Source organism: Dasypus novemcinctus, chromosome 2 (assembly GCF_030445035.2).
Source record: "Dasypus novemcinctus isolate mDasNov1 chromosome 2, mDasNov1.1.hap2, whole genome shotgun sequence".
Classification (NCBI taxonomy): Eukaryota; Metazoa; Chordata; class Mammalia; order Cingulata; family Dasypodidae; genus Dasypus; species Dasypus novemcinctus.
The window spans coordinates 83,940,854-83,958,416 of NC_080674.1; the positions used below are offsets into that span (position 1 = coordinate 83,940,854).

At 40.1% G+C, this 17,563-nt stretch overlaps 1 protein-coding gene across 19 annotated transcripts in view; it reads left to right on the plus strand.

The window, feature by feature from the left end:
* Positions 1–9,792, plus strand: part of LOC101413699 (V-type proton ATPase subunit S1-like protein) — a 59,635-nt gene extending 49,843 nt beyond the window's left edge. For all 19 annotated transcript variants that reach the window (XM_004483431.5, XM_071208867.1, XM_071208861.1 and 16 more), the window contains 2 exons: positions 1,521–1,761; positions 5,508–9,792. In XM_004483431.5, coding sequence (XP_004483488.1) covers positions 1,521–1,761; positions 5,508–5,810 — 544 coding nt within the window. In that variant the 3' untranslated portion in view covers positions 5,811–9,792. The remainder of the gene's footprint in view (positions 1–1,520; positions 1,762–5,507) is intronic.
* Positions 9,793–17,563: the final 7,771 nt, after the last annotated feature.

Consider the following 17,563-nt stretch of genomic DNA (forward strand, 5'->3'; position numbering starts at 1 on the left):
GAATGCTGTGCCCTACTCTTGGAGATTCACAGTGCATATTTGTATATTAAAATTTCTGAAAAGCCATGCTCTTACGGAAGACTCTTGTACTTTGTAACTTTGATTAACCTCCAATTCCCATGTTTAACCTTGGGAAGCTTTCTTCCTCAGAACACTTGTTAGCACACCAAGTTGATCATAATACAGGCTATCAACTTTCAGAACAACTTTATAAGGAAAACAAATGGAAAATAGCTTTTATTATTTATTTTCTGACGATAAAAGTATACAGCAGACACTGCCAGAGCCCTGTCTATATTGTTGTGGGCCTTCCATTTGAGAGCACTACAGCTCACCAGTTCAATTGTCAAGTGTTAGCATCTCTTTGCCTAAAGATTTCCTTAAGCCAAAGGCACCCACTGCCTCCTGTCCCTACTGCAGTGGCCTTCAGGCACTGACTGACAGATGTGTACAAATACCCCAGCTCTCTCGCCCTCAGTTGAGATGACTCTGAGGCATGTGTTCTACCCTGGCTCCCAGGACTCCCCAAGGGAATTAAGCTTGAATTGCCCACAGTATGAACTTGCTTAATAATGCCCCCACTTTTGGGCTGCCTTTCCTTCCTCTGTCATTACTCTCCACCCTACATATTTCTGAATGAATAAATTCCCAAATGAATTTGGGTTCACCTCCCCAAACTACTTATATATTCACATCCTTGTCTCAGGATCTGCTTCTAAAAGAACCCAAACTAAGATCAGGTAGTATATATCCAATTTTAAAAATATCAGAAAACACTAAACTATGAAAAGAAGAAAATAAAAAATCACCCATAATCATAATCCAACAACCAATTGTAGTCACCATTAAAGTTTTGATCTCTGTTCTTCCAGAATTTTTTTCTATGCAGTCACATATTTTTTAAAGAAAAAAAAATCATCACAGCATATATACATTATAAATTTGGCTGGAGAATATTTCAGTTTGAAATAGCTATGAGTAAAGGCTCAGAAATCAGAATGGATTCAAAGCCCAACTCTACTACTTATTCTCTGAGTGATTTTGCACAAGTTATTTAACTTTTCTGTGTCTTAGATTCCTCATCTATGAAATGAGGGTAATGATATTATCTATCTCATGGTGGCGTTATGAAGATTAATACAATAACACACATAAAGAACATAGACGGGCCCCTGGCACATAGTAAAAGCTATTACTATTATTTTAACCATAATATATTTAGCTAATTCTATCTTCAAGTACATTTACATTTTTTTTGCTATAATAAACACATAATCAAGTGCTGATTCTAAAGAAATAAAAAAGCAAGCTTTTTGTACTTTTCCTTTTGTAAAAATTTGTATCACTGACTTTGGGGCACTGCCTTGTCTTTTGCCATCATTTCCAGTTCCTCTTTGAAACTGGAAAAGGGAGAGCCTGTCTCCAAGCCAGTTCGAGTGCCTGACAACAGAGGGCGCGATTGTACTGTTCATAGACTATGTCCTGAGTCAGCAAATGCATGGAGTATCATCATTTTTCAGATTCATCCTTACCAGTTACAAGAAGTTGTCCATCCAGAGTTGGTTTAGTTTACACCGAGTCGAGATTATTTCCAATAATTCAATCCAAGCAACTTTTAATGCAACTGGCATATATGCTCCGTGGAGTTATTCCTACCACTGCCAACACGTCAGCAGCCTTCAGCGGTATGATGCCCTCTTACTACCCAGCAACACAGATGATGTCTCAAGCCTGTGGGAGGTCACTTTTGTTGATTTCCAGGTAATAAATAAATGAAAACATATGTATTTGGTGTCCAAAATACTCAGGCTTACACTGAAAACACCTGAAACAGATGCTTAGGCAAAAGAGAGTAGCAGACAACTTTAAAATATTATTGGTGTTCTTATCTTTATCTTCTAAGGTGTGAAATGGAATGGAATAGAGTATTTCCTGTCCTGTACTGCCCCCTTCTCTCGTGCAAAAAAAGAGCTTGCTTTTACCTTAAGGTTTATCAGGTCACCAACAATTATCAGTGAGGAATGCCAGCGATCCAAGTTGAGTGAAGCTGTGGCGTGAAGCCCAGTGACCAACACTTCCTAGAGTGAGAGGCCCTTCTAGGGAGAAGAATTGTCAGGCAATTATTGTATTTCCTTCAGAGGGAGTGGAGCAGTGATCCTATCCGTACAGATAAGAAGTACAACTGGAGTACAGTGATAGGTTTGGCAGGAATGTTAGGGAGGGATACAAAAATATCCCCTAAATTCTTTTGAAAGTATTTGGGGAAAGGTATTGGATGTAAGAGGTTCCTTTTCACCACCAGAATCTGAGGCTGAGAGACATCTGTCAAATTCCCTGCCCTGTTTACCAGTGAAAGAAGATTAACTTGCTCTTCCAACTCACTGAAATAACAAGCAGGGATTTATCTGTCCCTTCTCTGGATACTTTTCAACCATATATATATATATATATATATATTTTTTTTTTTTCCCCCTTCCTTTTTCTTCCCTCCTTTACCCCCTTCCTAGGTTGGAGAGGTACAGTGTTGATGAAAGGTAGTGTAGGGTAGGGAAGAAGCTTGCATTTTGGAGACAGACAACTTGGTTTCAAATTCTTACTCGGCTACCTGGGCAAGTTACTTAACGTCTCTCAAATTCTGACTTATCTTTATGTATGTTAAGTATACATGGCTTAGTATTATGAAAAGACCCAGGACCATTTTGGGCATGGACTAACAATAACTATGAATCTATACTTATGAGGAGTCTCCTCTGTGTGTTGGCACCATTACAGTAATTTAATTTTAAATTTTTTTTTAGGCAGTACCAGGAAATGAGCCTGGGAGGCAGGCACTCAATCACTGAGCTATACCAACTCCCCCATTGTAGTCATTTTACAATCTTCATTTTTACAAGGTATCATGCCCATGCTTGCAAAAGAGCTGTTATAATTCCTGTTTATACAAACAAGGTGTTATTGAAACTCTGATAATTTAATCACTTTTCTAATTGATATAACTGGGAAGTGGCAGAGACAGAATTTGAATCTTGGACTGTCTGGTTCCAAAGATAATACCATATATATATAATTTTCTCTCTCTCTCTTTCTTTCTCTCTCTCTCACACACACACACATACACACACACCTCTCATTCTTTTGCCCTTTTTAAAAAAGGGAGTAGGTAGGGGGCGTAGTGAGGAGGTAATAATGAAAAAAGGAATAATTTATGTATAATCTCACCTAATTATAACAGGGAATTGATTGATTTTTAACTTTATCTTATTCCAGGAATGACTTAAGGTGACTTATAGAGATACTGCAATAAAAATAACTTTAAAAAATATCCAAAGACATGGGGACAAAGGAAAAACAAAGGAAGAAAAGATCAGTTAGAGCAACCAGTGAGGCTGGTATATCTAACCACGAAACCATCTGTCTGCCTTGGCTGTGGCAAGTGAAATAATTTGGCTTTGTAGCTTTGGAGCAGCTAGCATCAGAAAGAATTCATACATGGTCACAGGGTTCAGTCCACAAGACTACTGAAGATTTGCTTTTGAGAAGTACATCCATCCCTGGTATTGTGCAACATGTTCTCACATCCTCAACAGCGTATACAGTAATCACATAGGCCTGCCTTCTTAAAACATTCTTAATGTAGGCAGGTGGTAGACTGCAAGCATAGTGCAGGGGTGAGGTGGTGGTGATGGTGTCTGAGGTATGTGTACAAAAGGCTGAAATCCACATTTACTGCTTTGCTTATCTGGCTTGTCCAGGAATGAAATACAGAATGATAGGCGCAAGCATGGCAAATTCAGATGCCTCCAGGAAATGAATGAGGTGGCCCAGGTGGGGAACGTAACAAATTGTAGCCACAACTGGAGCTGATGTTTGCTTGTAGGAATGCAGGCCAAATGTTGCTGAATCATCTGCCTTTTCAACGGAGGCCAGAACCCTGGATTTTTATGGGAAATTTTCTGAGTATTCAGAATATGGGGGTCGCACAAAACTCACGAGTGGGCTAGATATAGAGTATATGCAACCTCTAGACCAGATGAATGGATGGACAACATATCCTTCAGACATTCCATTCTCAACCAAGTCTTGTGAAGAATTAAGTGACAGTCAGTCTGAAGACATTGTCTTTGGTAGAGTTGCAGCATCCAGTGTGGTCATCTTGTGTCATTGAGGAGCTTGACTCTTCAAGCACTAATCTGAAGGGAAGGTCACTACGCTTCTTATAGAAGGAGGCTGGCCAAGAATCTCAGCAGGCTAAGTAAGAGTCTCATTCAGAAGTTGTTTTTGGTTTAATCTAGAGCACAGACAAATGGGTGAATAAGGCCCTAAAGTCCAGAGAGTGATGGGTATCCACAATAATTTTAGCATGGAAAAATGCTAAATTTCCACTTAAGTCATAGAAATGACTTCTCAGTAAAGCATTAATGGAGAAATCAACTTTCTAATGTACCATTTGAAAGCCAACTAGGTGACTAAATGAGGAGACTGTGTGAATGGTTAATACTCTTACACGCCAAACTGTAGAGGCCTATCTTCTACAATTGACCACTCTGGGTTTGGAGAAGTTATTCTAGACGTGCCTTCCCCCACCCCCACCCCCAAACATACGCTTAAAATTTTTTTTTAAATATCAGGTTCAGTTGTTTGTTTATTTGAGACTCTCCTGTTTCTAGGTAGCATGTAAGGAAGAGCTGATACATGGCTCATCCAAAAATGTTACCAAGTCTGTGTGGTACAACTGATGAGGAGAGAGAGGTTGTGGTGGGAGGAAGAGACAGGATGCATTAGCTGCTATAGACTTGTAAACTGAAAAGCAACTCTGAAGCCAGACTGCCCAGGTTTGAACTCCAGCTTCACAACAATTACTTGCTGTGTGATGCTAAGCAAGTTACTTAACCTTCTGTGCCTCAGTTTCCTCATCCATAAAATGGGGATAATATAGAACTTATTCATAAATTCTTGTGAATATTAAAGTCATTAAAATAGGGTGTGGTACTTAAAGAAACCTGCAGTGTTAGATTTTATTATATTATACCTCATTATGAATCATGATTTCCCCCCTCAAAAGATTTTTCTTGGCCAATTCCTATCAATAGGATCAAAGGCAGAGGACAGAGTTTAAAAAGCTCTTTGTAAGACTTATACTAACACATAAACTTTTGAGTGTGCTTTGAATTTTAGAGATATCACAGCAGCTGTGGTTTTAGATGAAATGGAATATTCCTGAATATCAGAATAATAGAGGTTTTATTTCAGAGCCTTGAATTTCTGAGCCTTTTAATTATGACAGCCAGGAATCCCAGAGTTTCTGTATTAGTCCTGACTTAAAATTGTTTCATTGTCCCCATAAGTGCAATCACATTGGTTAGATTATATGTTCAAATTATTCAGAAAATTTGGTCCCCATATCTTAAATTTGGCTAATTAGAGGACCAGAACCATCAGCCCAACTGGGAAGTGGAACTTAGGAGAAAAAGAATATGTTACCTCAGCTCTTTTCTTTTTCCCGACAGATCCAAGGCTTTGCCATCAAGGGGGGACAGTTTGCCAAGGCCCGAGACTGCGCCTCTTCCTTCTCACCAGCCATTCTGATTGGCCTGGCGATGTCCCTGATTCTGCTGCTGGTGTTGGCTTATGCCCTGCACATGCTCATCTACTTGCGGTATCTCGATCGGCACTATGATTTCATTTCCTCTCCTGCCCACTTCCCACAGTTGAGAGCTCGAGATGTAACAGAAGAGAAGGAACTACTGAGGAGCCAGGGTGTTGAATGCTATGAACTGAGAAGCCAGCAGATCTGCAAAATTTATATTTAACAGCACAGGTGTCTCTCTCCTTTACGGTGTCCACAGTGGGCTCTGGCAGGAGTTGTTTTTGTTGTTCTGTGCTATTTGACTTAGGCATTAAAGGTTTCCAGAAATGGCTTGATTTTAAAAAAAAGAAAGCAAAAGGATTGTGAATTGCTTTCCAAGCATCCATTGACCTGTATGGACAGGCTAAGGGCAATGAAAAAGGCATCTAAGAAACTGCCAAGACTATTATCCCTACTTTACAAATTAAGCTGGGCTGCCTTGGAATGGCAAAGTAAATGACAGGAAGGCCCTAGAATATTCTACCATACTGGACAAGAATCTTCATTAAGCATTTCTGTGAAAGGGGAAAAAAATTTTTTTAATTGGAGCATAATTTCTGAAAAACACAAACTATGTTACAAAATATTTTCAATTCTGAACTTCCAGATAACTTTGGACTTATTATTTCCACACTATTTCATGCAAGAAAACGAGTATAAACAAAGAGGAGCAAGTATGTTTTCCTTTCTCTATATTACACTGTTCTTTTTTTGGTCCCTCTAACTTGAAACATCCCTTTGCTTCCAAAGCATTGGGGCAATAATCAAGTTGGCAGTTTCTTAGCATACTCATCTGGTAGTGGCATCAAAGTTTGTCTCTAATTTGTATGCTTTAGACCTCCAGAAGCTTCCCTTAGTGCAGCTTGAAATAAGCAACCAAGCTGAGTAAGAATAGTATGCTTGCTACACAAACAGGACTTCAGGCAAATCCCCTAATTCTCTTCCCAAAGGGATAATGGTCGCTGAACTCTCCTTGATAGAATTTCTGGAGCCACCACTGCTCGTCTCACCACCTCTCTCCTCCACATGGATTTCTCGATGCTCTTTTCAGTTCTTGGTAGAAACTGAACATCGGCTCACCGACACCCACACCCAACCTTCTCTGATATGCCTTCCTGTGTTAAGGAGATCTTGAATGTAAAAAGTACATTACATTTATCTAACTAGGGCTCCACACATGACCTAAGTTCTATTAGGAAGATGCCACTGAACAAATGTTAAAATGCAGATGTGAACAATAGGGGTGGAGGTGGAAGGGATGTGAACAGAGAAATGTGATCTCCTGGGCAGCTGTAGTGATGGGTCTACTGTCTATTTCCATTTGGGGCACCAAATAGTGGATGGCAATGGCAATGGAGTTTCTGCTGGAACAGGCTCACAGTGGGCATTTCTTCTAGTCTCTGTTATTCATGGCTGTGAATGTAGTTTTGGTTCCAGCCCTCTTGGAAATCTGTAAGCTCCTAATACTCTATAGTAAATTCCTTTCTGCTTTTCTACCTAGATTCTATAGTCTGCAACTAAGAATCCTGGCTTATGTAATTATTAGTACCAGAGATGTTTCAGGGAAATGGGAATCTAGCCTTGATTATCTAACTCTGTTTGGTTTAAAACTGGATGGGATGCTGTTAGCATTAGAGAATGGGAAACTCATAATTATGTCATTTAGTCATGAAACAGATTATCAGTGTGGTTAGATTGAATGAAGTGACTATTGCTAGTATGAATGGCTGCCATGATAGGCTAAATGTAAGGAAGGGTCTACATACAATTTGTTGTAAAAACTGGGACACTTTTGAGAGTGAAAGTTCAAGCCAACAGACATAAACAAGATGGTGTCAGGCAAACCGGGATGTATAATCACCCCAGGTATGGATGGTGTCTTGAAGAGTAGGCTGGCTCTTTCTAACTGTTCTGGAAAGCTTACAGAAAGAAAATAATAACTGAAGATTTTAAATTCACAGCTCATGCAGGTTGGAAGTGCTGAGGATTTAATGCCCCTGGGAGTAGCCCTCAGTCAGGGACTGTCAGGAGTTCTGTATAAATGCCCAAATTCTTTGGCCTTTGGCTCTGATGAGTGTATATTATATACCATTTTCTGGAGCTTCCCAGCAGAACTAAACTCTCTTGCCCACTGTGGTATCTTGCTTGGTAATGTGCACTTAATTGGCTTCCTTCTCTTCCCTGTCTCTCTTTCCTACTTCCATAACGGTATTCCTGGTTTCACCTCCACAATAAACTGCTTTCATTCAAATTCTTGTTTCAGGATCTGCTTCTCAGGAAACCCAAACTGAGACAAACAATAATGAGCATATGGGGGAAGTCAAGAACTAAGTGGTAGTAGAGGTGGAGGAATGAATGTGATCACCCAGGAACATTGGGGTAGGCTGATGGTAGAACGCTGACCAAGACCATCATTTATGAAGGAGGAGGAGAAAGAGACATCTGTAAAGGAGCTAGAGAAGGAGCAATCACAAAGGAGGCAAATCAAGATAGAACAGAGGACAAAAGACTGTCAAGATGAAAAGATAGGCAACCATGTCAAATGCTGGGGAGAAATCTAGAAAAGAACTAAGTGTTTATTCCTTGGTTTTGGCCAATTGGAGGTCATTAATGAACATCATACATGTGGAAAAGAAGGAGTAGAGAAAACTCAGGTCTTTGTTCCCTCACCTTTCTCCCAGAGGGAATACCTTGGGTGGGTTATATCCTTTCTCTGAAGTTCACTCTTCCTCTCAAGAAGGCTTCCTCTACACAACTCTCTCCTTCAAGGGTTTCAGTAACTTCTTCCCCTTGTCCCTTTGCACCCGGACATGGTCACAGTTCCCTTACCACTAGCCCCAGGTTATTACACTACCCCTTTTCCTCTGCCCCACTGGGACTTTATAAATGGTCCCTTTGTATATAAACCTTCTTAAATTATCCTAATTTGAGGGTGCCATCTGTTTCCTGTTGGGACCCAAACTTACACAGAAAGTTAAAAAAAATTGTTTCTTTGTTTTATATTTAACATTTTCTTTCAGAAAGGATTTAAAACAGCTATTTCAATGGGATGGAAGAAACTTGAGCATGTTATAGGGTAAGGCGGGGGTTCTGAGGGTTTCTTGGTTTTGTTTTGCTTTTTTGCCTGCTGTGACTTTACTTATAATAATATTCACATGTATAACACTCCCATAGAAATATGCACATGTTGATACCCTCATCCCCCAATTCTCAGGGCTCTTCAGTCCTGTAGTCCTTTGAAATCTTGGTACACAAAGTCTATGGTTTAGCTGAGATAGGCTACAGGATAGAGACATTTCCCAGGGAACAAACTGGGGCTTTCTAAGTTAAAAAAGCATATCTGATTGTGAGAATGGTATTTGATAGTGCAGCCTTTGAAGACTCTTTAGTTTATATAAACAGTATGTAAAATCATCTCTAAGAAGCTGCTTGGGCACTGTATCAAGTTGATTTGCCTCTACAAAAGAACCCTAGGGCTGGGAAGAAGAAATTAGGGAATAGGGAAAGGTTAAGAAAATATATATACTAGATGAAATGTCCAGAAGAGGCAAATCTATAGAAACAGAAAGTAGATTAGTGGTTTCAAGGATTTGAACAGGGATTAATATTTAATAAACAAGAGAGATCTTATTGGGGTTATGAAAATGTTTAAAAATGGATTTAGGATAATGGTTGCATAACTGAAAAAATCATTGAATTGTATACTTGAAATGGGTGAAGTAAATGGTATGTAAAATATGCCTCAATAAAGTGAGATTAAAAAGTATATACTACAGAGGGGAGAAAATTGGAAGACCAAGGTCCTCAGAGAAACCATAGTGCTACAGGATCCTCTCCTGGAGCATGGGAGAGGCCATTTTCCTTTCCTCAGCAGAGACCCAGAGAAGGGTCACAACCTGGTGAATAGCTGTCCCTTCTACCTCTTGTTGCTTGTACTCACAAGCTTCACACCTCAAGGGTTAGAAAGATCATTGATGAAATGAATAGAACCAGCTTCACAATGTGACTGAGTCAACCTGCCCTTATTTCAGATTTCTCTTTGTATAGCAGGACTTGTGATGTTTGTGACATGATACTTTTAACTCCTGAGATCAACAATATTTTATGTGGACCAAATAAGGCTAGTGCTAAACCTAATTCCAAATAAATTTAAAATGTGGCTTGAATCCTCTGATTTTTTTAATTAAGGAAAAAATTGGGACAAAATGTAATTATTGTAATGCTTATTATTTTGCAACACATGTAATCCTGATGTTGGCCACCTGGATGCCTCCAAATCCTCTAGCTTCTGGAGTCAGTCTTTTGTTTACTTCATGAATAAAGTGGCTTGAGTCCCTTCCTATGAGAAATGCCTGCTCCCTAGGATTTCTGAAAATTAAGCTGGGGTGGTTTGGTGGCATCAGGGGGTGGTAACTTATATGCTCATTTCTTATAGTTCTGATTTGCTGCCTCTGTTGATACTCGATCAACATGCTGGTGACTTCTCTCTTCTTAATGTTCTCTGTTTCTGGAGCTGCTGCCTGATGCCCATATGAGTACATAGAGTTTTATGAAAGTTGAGGAATAACAAGAGGATCACAGCATAAGGCAGGAAATAATTTCAAATTCTCTATTCATGGTAGTTTAAAGCTCTTTCCCTGTGGTAGAGTATTTCTTACTGGCCGTGTTCTGCTTTTGGCCCTGAGCTTTCACCGTCTTGGAGACCTCCCTTTTTCTTCCTCTATGTGTTACCCCCAGTCCCAGGGCCTACAAACCTTTTCCCAGCCCACATGAGAGACTCCAAATGTCTCTATTTATTTGGAGCAATTTAATTCTTATTTGTTGGAATTCTCTCTCCCTTTTTAAAAGATTTATTTATTTATTTATTTTATGCCCCCATCTCCTTCCTCTCCCCCACCCTGCTGTTTTTGCTGTCCTTCTCCATTCGCTGTGCGATCTTCTGTATCTATTTCTCTTTTTGGTCTTCTCATTTTTTCTCCTCTGGGGTTCATCAGGATTCGATCCTGGCGACCTTTCATGTGGAAAGAGGTTCCCTGTTAGGTGCACCACCTCAGTTCCTGGTTCCTGCCATGCTTCACCTTGACTCTCCCTCCTGTCTCTCTTTTGTTGTGTCATCATCTTGCTGCATGACTCACTTGTGCGGGCACTCTCACCGTGCAGGCGCTCAGCTCGCTGCGTGGGCACTGGTTCACCACGTGGGTACTGGACTGGCGTGCTGTGCAGGCATGCTTTCTCTTCTTCTTTTTCACCAGGAAGCCCCAGGAATTGAACCTGGGTCCTTTCATATGGTAGGCAGAAGCCCTATCACTTGAGCCACATCCGCTTCCCTGTTGGAACTCTCTTATTAAGTTTAGACCTGAAAGCTTTACCTTTTGTAAACAACATGCCTGGTACAGTGTTCTTCCTAAAGAAAAGAACCTTCCTTTCTCAGAAGAATTCTTCTTTCTATTTGGGCTTTCCAGTTCAAACTGCAACCAGGTTTAAAAGGACAGCTATTTATCTATGTATCTATCTTCTGTCTATCTATCTATCTATCTATCTATCTGTTTATCATCATCATCATCTATCATCTATCTATCTGTAAATCTATCATCTTTATTCTGTTACATACGTAGGACAAATGTGGTTTTACAATGTTAAAAAAAAATACCTGAAAAGATGTTTAAAAAGTCTACAAATTTGGGCCTAAGATGTATATTAGCTCTTCAATTTAAAAGTTATCATGTAAAAGCTTAAAAATATAAAGAAAAGAACATTTTTGTGGTTGCTGCTCTTCACAAACTACTTGGCTATAGAATACATATTTATTAGTTTTTAGTTTAGGAGCTAAATTTTAATTCCAAATATATTACATTGTTCCCCAAAATGGCAGGAGCCATCATCTGCTGTTTCCAATAGACTTCTCATGAAGGTTAAAAGGAATGGTGAGCAAATTGTGTCCAGAGCCACTTGGCCAAATGTAGCAGACCTAGCTGTCGGTGAAATCTTGAAATAGTTTGAGAAAGCCACACAAGGGCATATTATTTCAGGATGAAGGCTCCAGATGCAGTTGTGGAAGACAAAAATGATTACTATTCCTCTGTATCCTGAATAGTCTGAGATCTAAGATGTCCCCCTCTCCCCTGCAGGTGCCAGAGTTGTTCTCCTTTGACCACCACAAAATTGATAGGCTTCATTCGAGTCACTATGACTTCATCATTTATTGAATTACTCTCTGTCCTAAATAAATCACAAATAGGAAGATGAATGGACAGAAAATTAACCTGAGGAAGCAATCCTGAAGGAAAGTTTTCTATAGAATTATCTCTTCACAATGGGAGGTGATATGCTGAAAAGGAAGAGCTAAGTCTATATAGTATGTTGGAGTTATAATCTTGAATTAGAAATTTACTATTTAAATTTATTTAAGTCTATAAACATAAGTAGGACTCTTTTGACTGGTTTTAGTATTAAATAATTATTTTGTAAACTCCTAGAAGCCAACTTCTTCATGTCTGTTATACTTGCCTACCTAAGAGAATTTGGCTTATTGGTTTCAAGCTTTTGCCAATAGATTTTTAGATCATTTTCTCCTTTCACTCCTCTTTTCCTCTAGTTGTCTCTTACAGTGGCTTATGTCATCTCCCCAGTAGCCATTTCAGTTGTCTTCCTGAAGTCACCAGTGCAATTCTTGATCTTGAGTTTGACATTGCTGCTGTGAAGTCACCCTTGTGGTCATTGTCTTGGACACACTGTTCTGATTTTGGGATTTGTCACCACCTCAGTGATGTTGCTGTTTCTGCTTCCTCACACCAACTCTGCTTTTCTCTTTGGACAGTTGTCACATTGTCATCATGTCTTATTTGTATTGTGATGGTCAACAGCATTTTTTAAGGGAAGAAATTGTGTCACTCCATTCCTTTCCCTCCTAATAACTTCCCCCTTTACCAACAGCCAAGTATCCTTTTTGGGGACTGAAGTGAGTTATTTAATGCTCTTTCACTGCAGGGTGAGATGTCTTCTCACTCCAAACATTCCTCCCAAGAGATGAGGGGACAGAATATGTCCCACTTTGTCTGATAGCCTCAGTCCCAGGAGGACAAAAATGTCTAGCTGGTAACTTTCTTTCCAGAGGCCTATTGAGACTAAACAATTAAGACCTCTGGAAATGGCTCTTAGGTACCCTGACTTATCTGTATTCTGGTTCCAGGTGCATAGACCCTTGATACATACCAAATAAAAGGGCTGGATGGTGGCAGTGGTTTTCAAAATGTTTTTCAGAAAACAAGAGTTCCAAGGAAGTAGCACTATTCATTCAGTATCCAAAGGGTGAGATGTGGGGCAAGTGGGTGAGACTCATGGACCCATGGGTCAGCCAGAAGAGCCTCTCTTTTAACTGTTTTATAAGTTGGATTCCTGCATAGTATTTCATTTGAATAAAGGGTTCCACTACTGAAAGTTTGAAAACTATTGGATCCCATGATTTCTGCCAGCTTCAAGATTCTATGATTAAATGACCTTTGTGGAAACTAGTATACTATATCATTTCTTTAACTCTTTGGGAACAAATAAATTCCTTAAATGGAATCATAACTGTTCGGTAATTCCTTAAAAATTCTATTTTCTTTCTTGAAATTCTTAAAATACTTTTGGATTTTCTTTATTTACAATTTTTAACCTTTGATTCCCCTCACCCCCAATAGTAAGCATAAAGCTTAAAGAAAAGAATTTTGACTTGAGTATATAAGGAATTTAGGGGGAAAGGCAGGGTCATTTGTATAGAGATAATGCTGTACTTGGACTTAGGAGACTAGTTCTAGTGCCTCTATGACCATGGTCAGATCTTTAATCTCTTTGGGTGTTGTTTCTTTACATGTTAAACAAGGCCATTCCTCTCTAAGGGTCCCTCCAGCTGGAACGGGGGTATAATTCTGCTTCAGATTGGGGTTGGAAAAGTAGGCTCTGGAGTGAAAGCATCCATCATTATGTGTGATGGGCATTTGTCATTATCAAGTCCTTGATTTTGCTCTGTTGCCAGCCAGGACTCAGTCATTGGGAGAACACCTTTCTTTCTGGGGCCCTTTGTGGTTTGAAGTAGAGTTGTATTCCTCATCCACAATTTCACAGGATCCAACTTTTGTTTGGTGTACTATTAATTATATTTAGTTCTAGGGAAAGGATATATAATCCCTGAACTCTTGGTGTGTGTGTTGAATATGGACACTGTGGTAGGCTGGAAAATGGCCTCCCAAAGATGCCCATGACCTAATTCTGCTGTGACAGGCCCTACCCTGGGTCTGGGTGGCCATCTGTGCTAGATTGTTTACAAAATTAGAACAATGATTTCCTTCCCTGTATCCACATCCTTTGTGATGTGACTTTGCACTTCCTTTCCTTAAGAAGTGGAGTGTATTTCTCCACCATTTGAATTTGGACTGACCTTATGATTTTCTTTGGTCAAAAGAGCATAGCAGAAGTGATGCTGGGCTGACTCTGAGCCGAAGCATCCACTTGCTCTCTTGGAACCCTAACCAGATGCCTAGTGAACAACTATATATAGGGGTAATAGACTGCTAGAGGATGAGAGACTGCTTAGAGTAGAGGTATCCATCCCAGTTGAGGCCATCCTAGAGTAGCCAGTCCCCAGCTAACCCAGAAGCTAACCATGGATGTCTAAGTGACTCCAGCTGAGGCCAGAAGAAATACCAAGCTGAAGTTAGCCTAATTGCTAACCTACAGATTTGTGAGCTAAATAAATAGTGGCTACTTAACCATTAAGTCTTGGAGTGTCTTGTTATGCAGCCAAAGCTTGCTGATTTGCCATTCAAGGTTAGAGGTATCTCAAATTAAGGGTCAGGAATTATCACACTTGCTATGTAAGGGAAAGGAGGGGCAGACAATGAAGTGAAGAGATTTACAAGAGGAATGTAGTGTTGGGTTACTATTATTCTTAGCTGGTTCTGTTTATAATTCCATTTCTTCTTCCACTAAACAGTTCACTAATGACTCTGCAGGGGTGTTTTGTTTATAAGAATAAAAAAACCACCAAGCTAGCTTAAGTAAGGAAAATTATTTCAGGGTTTTTTTCCCATGGATCTCAAGACATCTAGGCCTTCTTTTTTTTTTTTAAGATTTATTTATTTATTTATTCATTTCTCTCCCCTTCCCCCACCCCGGTTGTCTGTTCTCTGTGTCTATGCACTGCCTCTTCTTCTTTGTCCGCTTCTGTTGTTGTCAGCGGCACGGGAATCTGTGTCTCTTTTCTTGTTGCACCATCTTGTTGTGTCAGCTCTCCATACGTGTGGTGCCATTCTTGGGCAGGCTGCACTTTCTTTCGCGCTGGGTGGCTCTCCTTACGGGGCGCACTCCTTGTGCATGGGGCTCCCCTACGCGGGGGATACCCTTGTGTGGCACGGCACTCCTTGTGTGCATCAGCACTGCGCATGGGATCTAGGCCTTCTTGAGGAACTGCACCAGGGACTGAAATGCAGTCTGGATCCAGAGGAGCTCTGTTATCTGCCTTGTTGTCCTTCCATCTTTCTCTTTCCTATGAAATCTCTCATCAGTTCTGCATGTTTGCTTGGCTAGCATGGCATTTCAGAATGGCAGCCTCAAGCTCAAGCCTTTATGATCTCCTAGTTCACCTTCCACAAATCCAGATTCCCAATCAGAGAGGATCTGATTAGTCTACTTTGTTGTGATTATTTGGGAATTGGCAGGGTCAATAAAAATATTGATTTTTGACATAGGGTAGTCATAGTCATCTTTTGTAAGAACCAGAGGACTGAAATGCTCTTCTTAATACCTGCTGCCAAATTTCTGAAACTCTTTTTCTACAAGTCACCAGTAGATTTTTACCTTTGTAGATTTTTACCTTTACACCCCCCAACCCCCCCAAGTTTTCTGCTCTCTGTGTCCATTTGCTTTGTGTTCGTCTGCATCTGCTTGCATTATCCAGCAGCACCGGGAGACTGTGTCTCTTTTTGTTGCATCATCTTGCTGCGTCAGCTCTCCATGTGTGCAGTGCCACTCCTGGATGGGTTGCGCTTTTTTCACACGGGGCAGCTCTCCTTATGGGGCACACTGCTTGCGTGTGGGGCACCCCTATGTGGGGGCATCCCTGTGTGGCACGGAACTCTTTGTGGGCAGCAGCACCGTGTGTGGGCCAGCTTACTACACGGGTCAGGAGGCCCTGGGGATCAAACACTGGACCCTCCATACGGTAGACAGATGCTCCATCAGTTGAGCTACTTCTGCTTCCCTCCAATGGTCTTGTATGACAAAATATAGAGCTGGTAATCATAGGTCATTACCTGGATTTGTTCTGGAAAATTTTTAGTCCATAAAACCCAATAAGAGGTGGCTATTGAAGGAGTCATAAAACTGCCACTAGAGGGCATCTCAACTGGCAGCCTTCTAGATTTTGACTAACGTAAAACAAATCAAAACAAAACCAAAAATGGAAGAAAGACCCTAGGATGCTAAAATAGGAGGTTGCAGACAGTGGGAGCTAGCTCCATGCAAAGGGAGAGGTCTTAACTCCTCAGTATTGGGATACAGGAGCACCGTAATAAGAAAGTAAGACCGAGCACCGAAAATAAGACAGGGTACTGAGCTAAAGGAGACTTTTCAATCCCTGTCCAGCCTGTTAGCTCATAGAGAAAGGTACTTGCTGACCACCCTTATTTATATTCTTTCAAGGGAAGGACACAGAAGTTAATTCTCCAAAGGCGGTCCGGCACTAGTTTTTGTTCCATTTTTTTTGAGACACGGGTCTAGTAAAATCCTCTCAGAATCATTCTCATTCCTCATAACTCTTTTTTCCCTAGACCCTGAGGTAGGGCACTGGTCTTCCTTTGGTTCAAAGTGAGCAGTCAAGTTGTTGGAGGAATCCTTTAGTTGCACCAAACTTAGGTATTTTGTAGACATGTCTTCTATACCCAATTCATTCCCACATTCTCCCTCCTAAAGAACACAGTGACGTTTACAAAAGGAGCCTCAGTAACCTTTCCTGGTTCCTCAATAAAATGTGCAAACCAGTTCTGGTAACAACCATAAGTAAAAGAAGCTTCTCTTTGGGTTGTGGTTTTTGTACAAGTTTCCTGTCATTTCAGACAACTCTTCCAGCACCCTGTATTTCCTACCCAAGGCATTTTCATCTCTCTTACAAGCAAGATCCAGACAGATTTTATAATAAACTGGCTTTGGTTATTAAAAACATCTTTTTAGCTTTTGGCACAACAAGCAAAACCACTCCTGATGAAAAGAAAGTTTCTCCCATATGGTTCTTGAAAGAAGTACAATTTTTAAAATTTACTGTACATGTGAAAATAATAAACAATTTGCATTTCTTTCTTTTTCTAGTAATTCAGACTCTAACCTGAGGGTCTTTAAAGAACAGATTTAGTAATCTCTACATTGCACCCCTTTTTGAAATATTATTGATTCTCATTGAAGTAAATATTCCTTAGCCAAATGTTTCAGTTTATCTCGCTTTTTAAAAATCTATAAAAGCATCAGAAAAATGTTTACTGTAATGTTAGAAAGTGCATGTGTTGGCATTAAAAGTGTGGTTTTGTCCCTATGGGAAATCAAATAGAAACAAAATTACTTTTAATTCCTGGTATCTATGGTAATGGGAACAGGCTGAGTTGTACCAATAATATTTGAAAAAATTATTTTAGAAATTAGGTTGAACCTTGTCCTTCACTAAACCTATCACCAGAGAGTCTACAAGTTGTCAAATTGTTTTCTCTCCTTTGCTTGACTTAGCCAGGTTCTGGGGTAAGGAATGGCCAGCAGGAACAAAGGGTAGAATCAAAAGACTTAGTCATGAATCTTATGGTCATTAATTTTTTTTTTGACATGTTGCCTACAGTTCTTTTGTGGGAAAAGGAAACCGTCCTTTAGTAAAAGAGGAGACTTCCCACTCCTTTAGTAAGACGTCTTGTCCTTTTC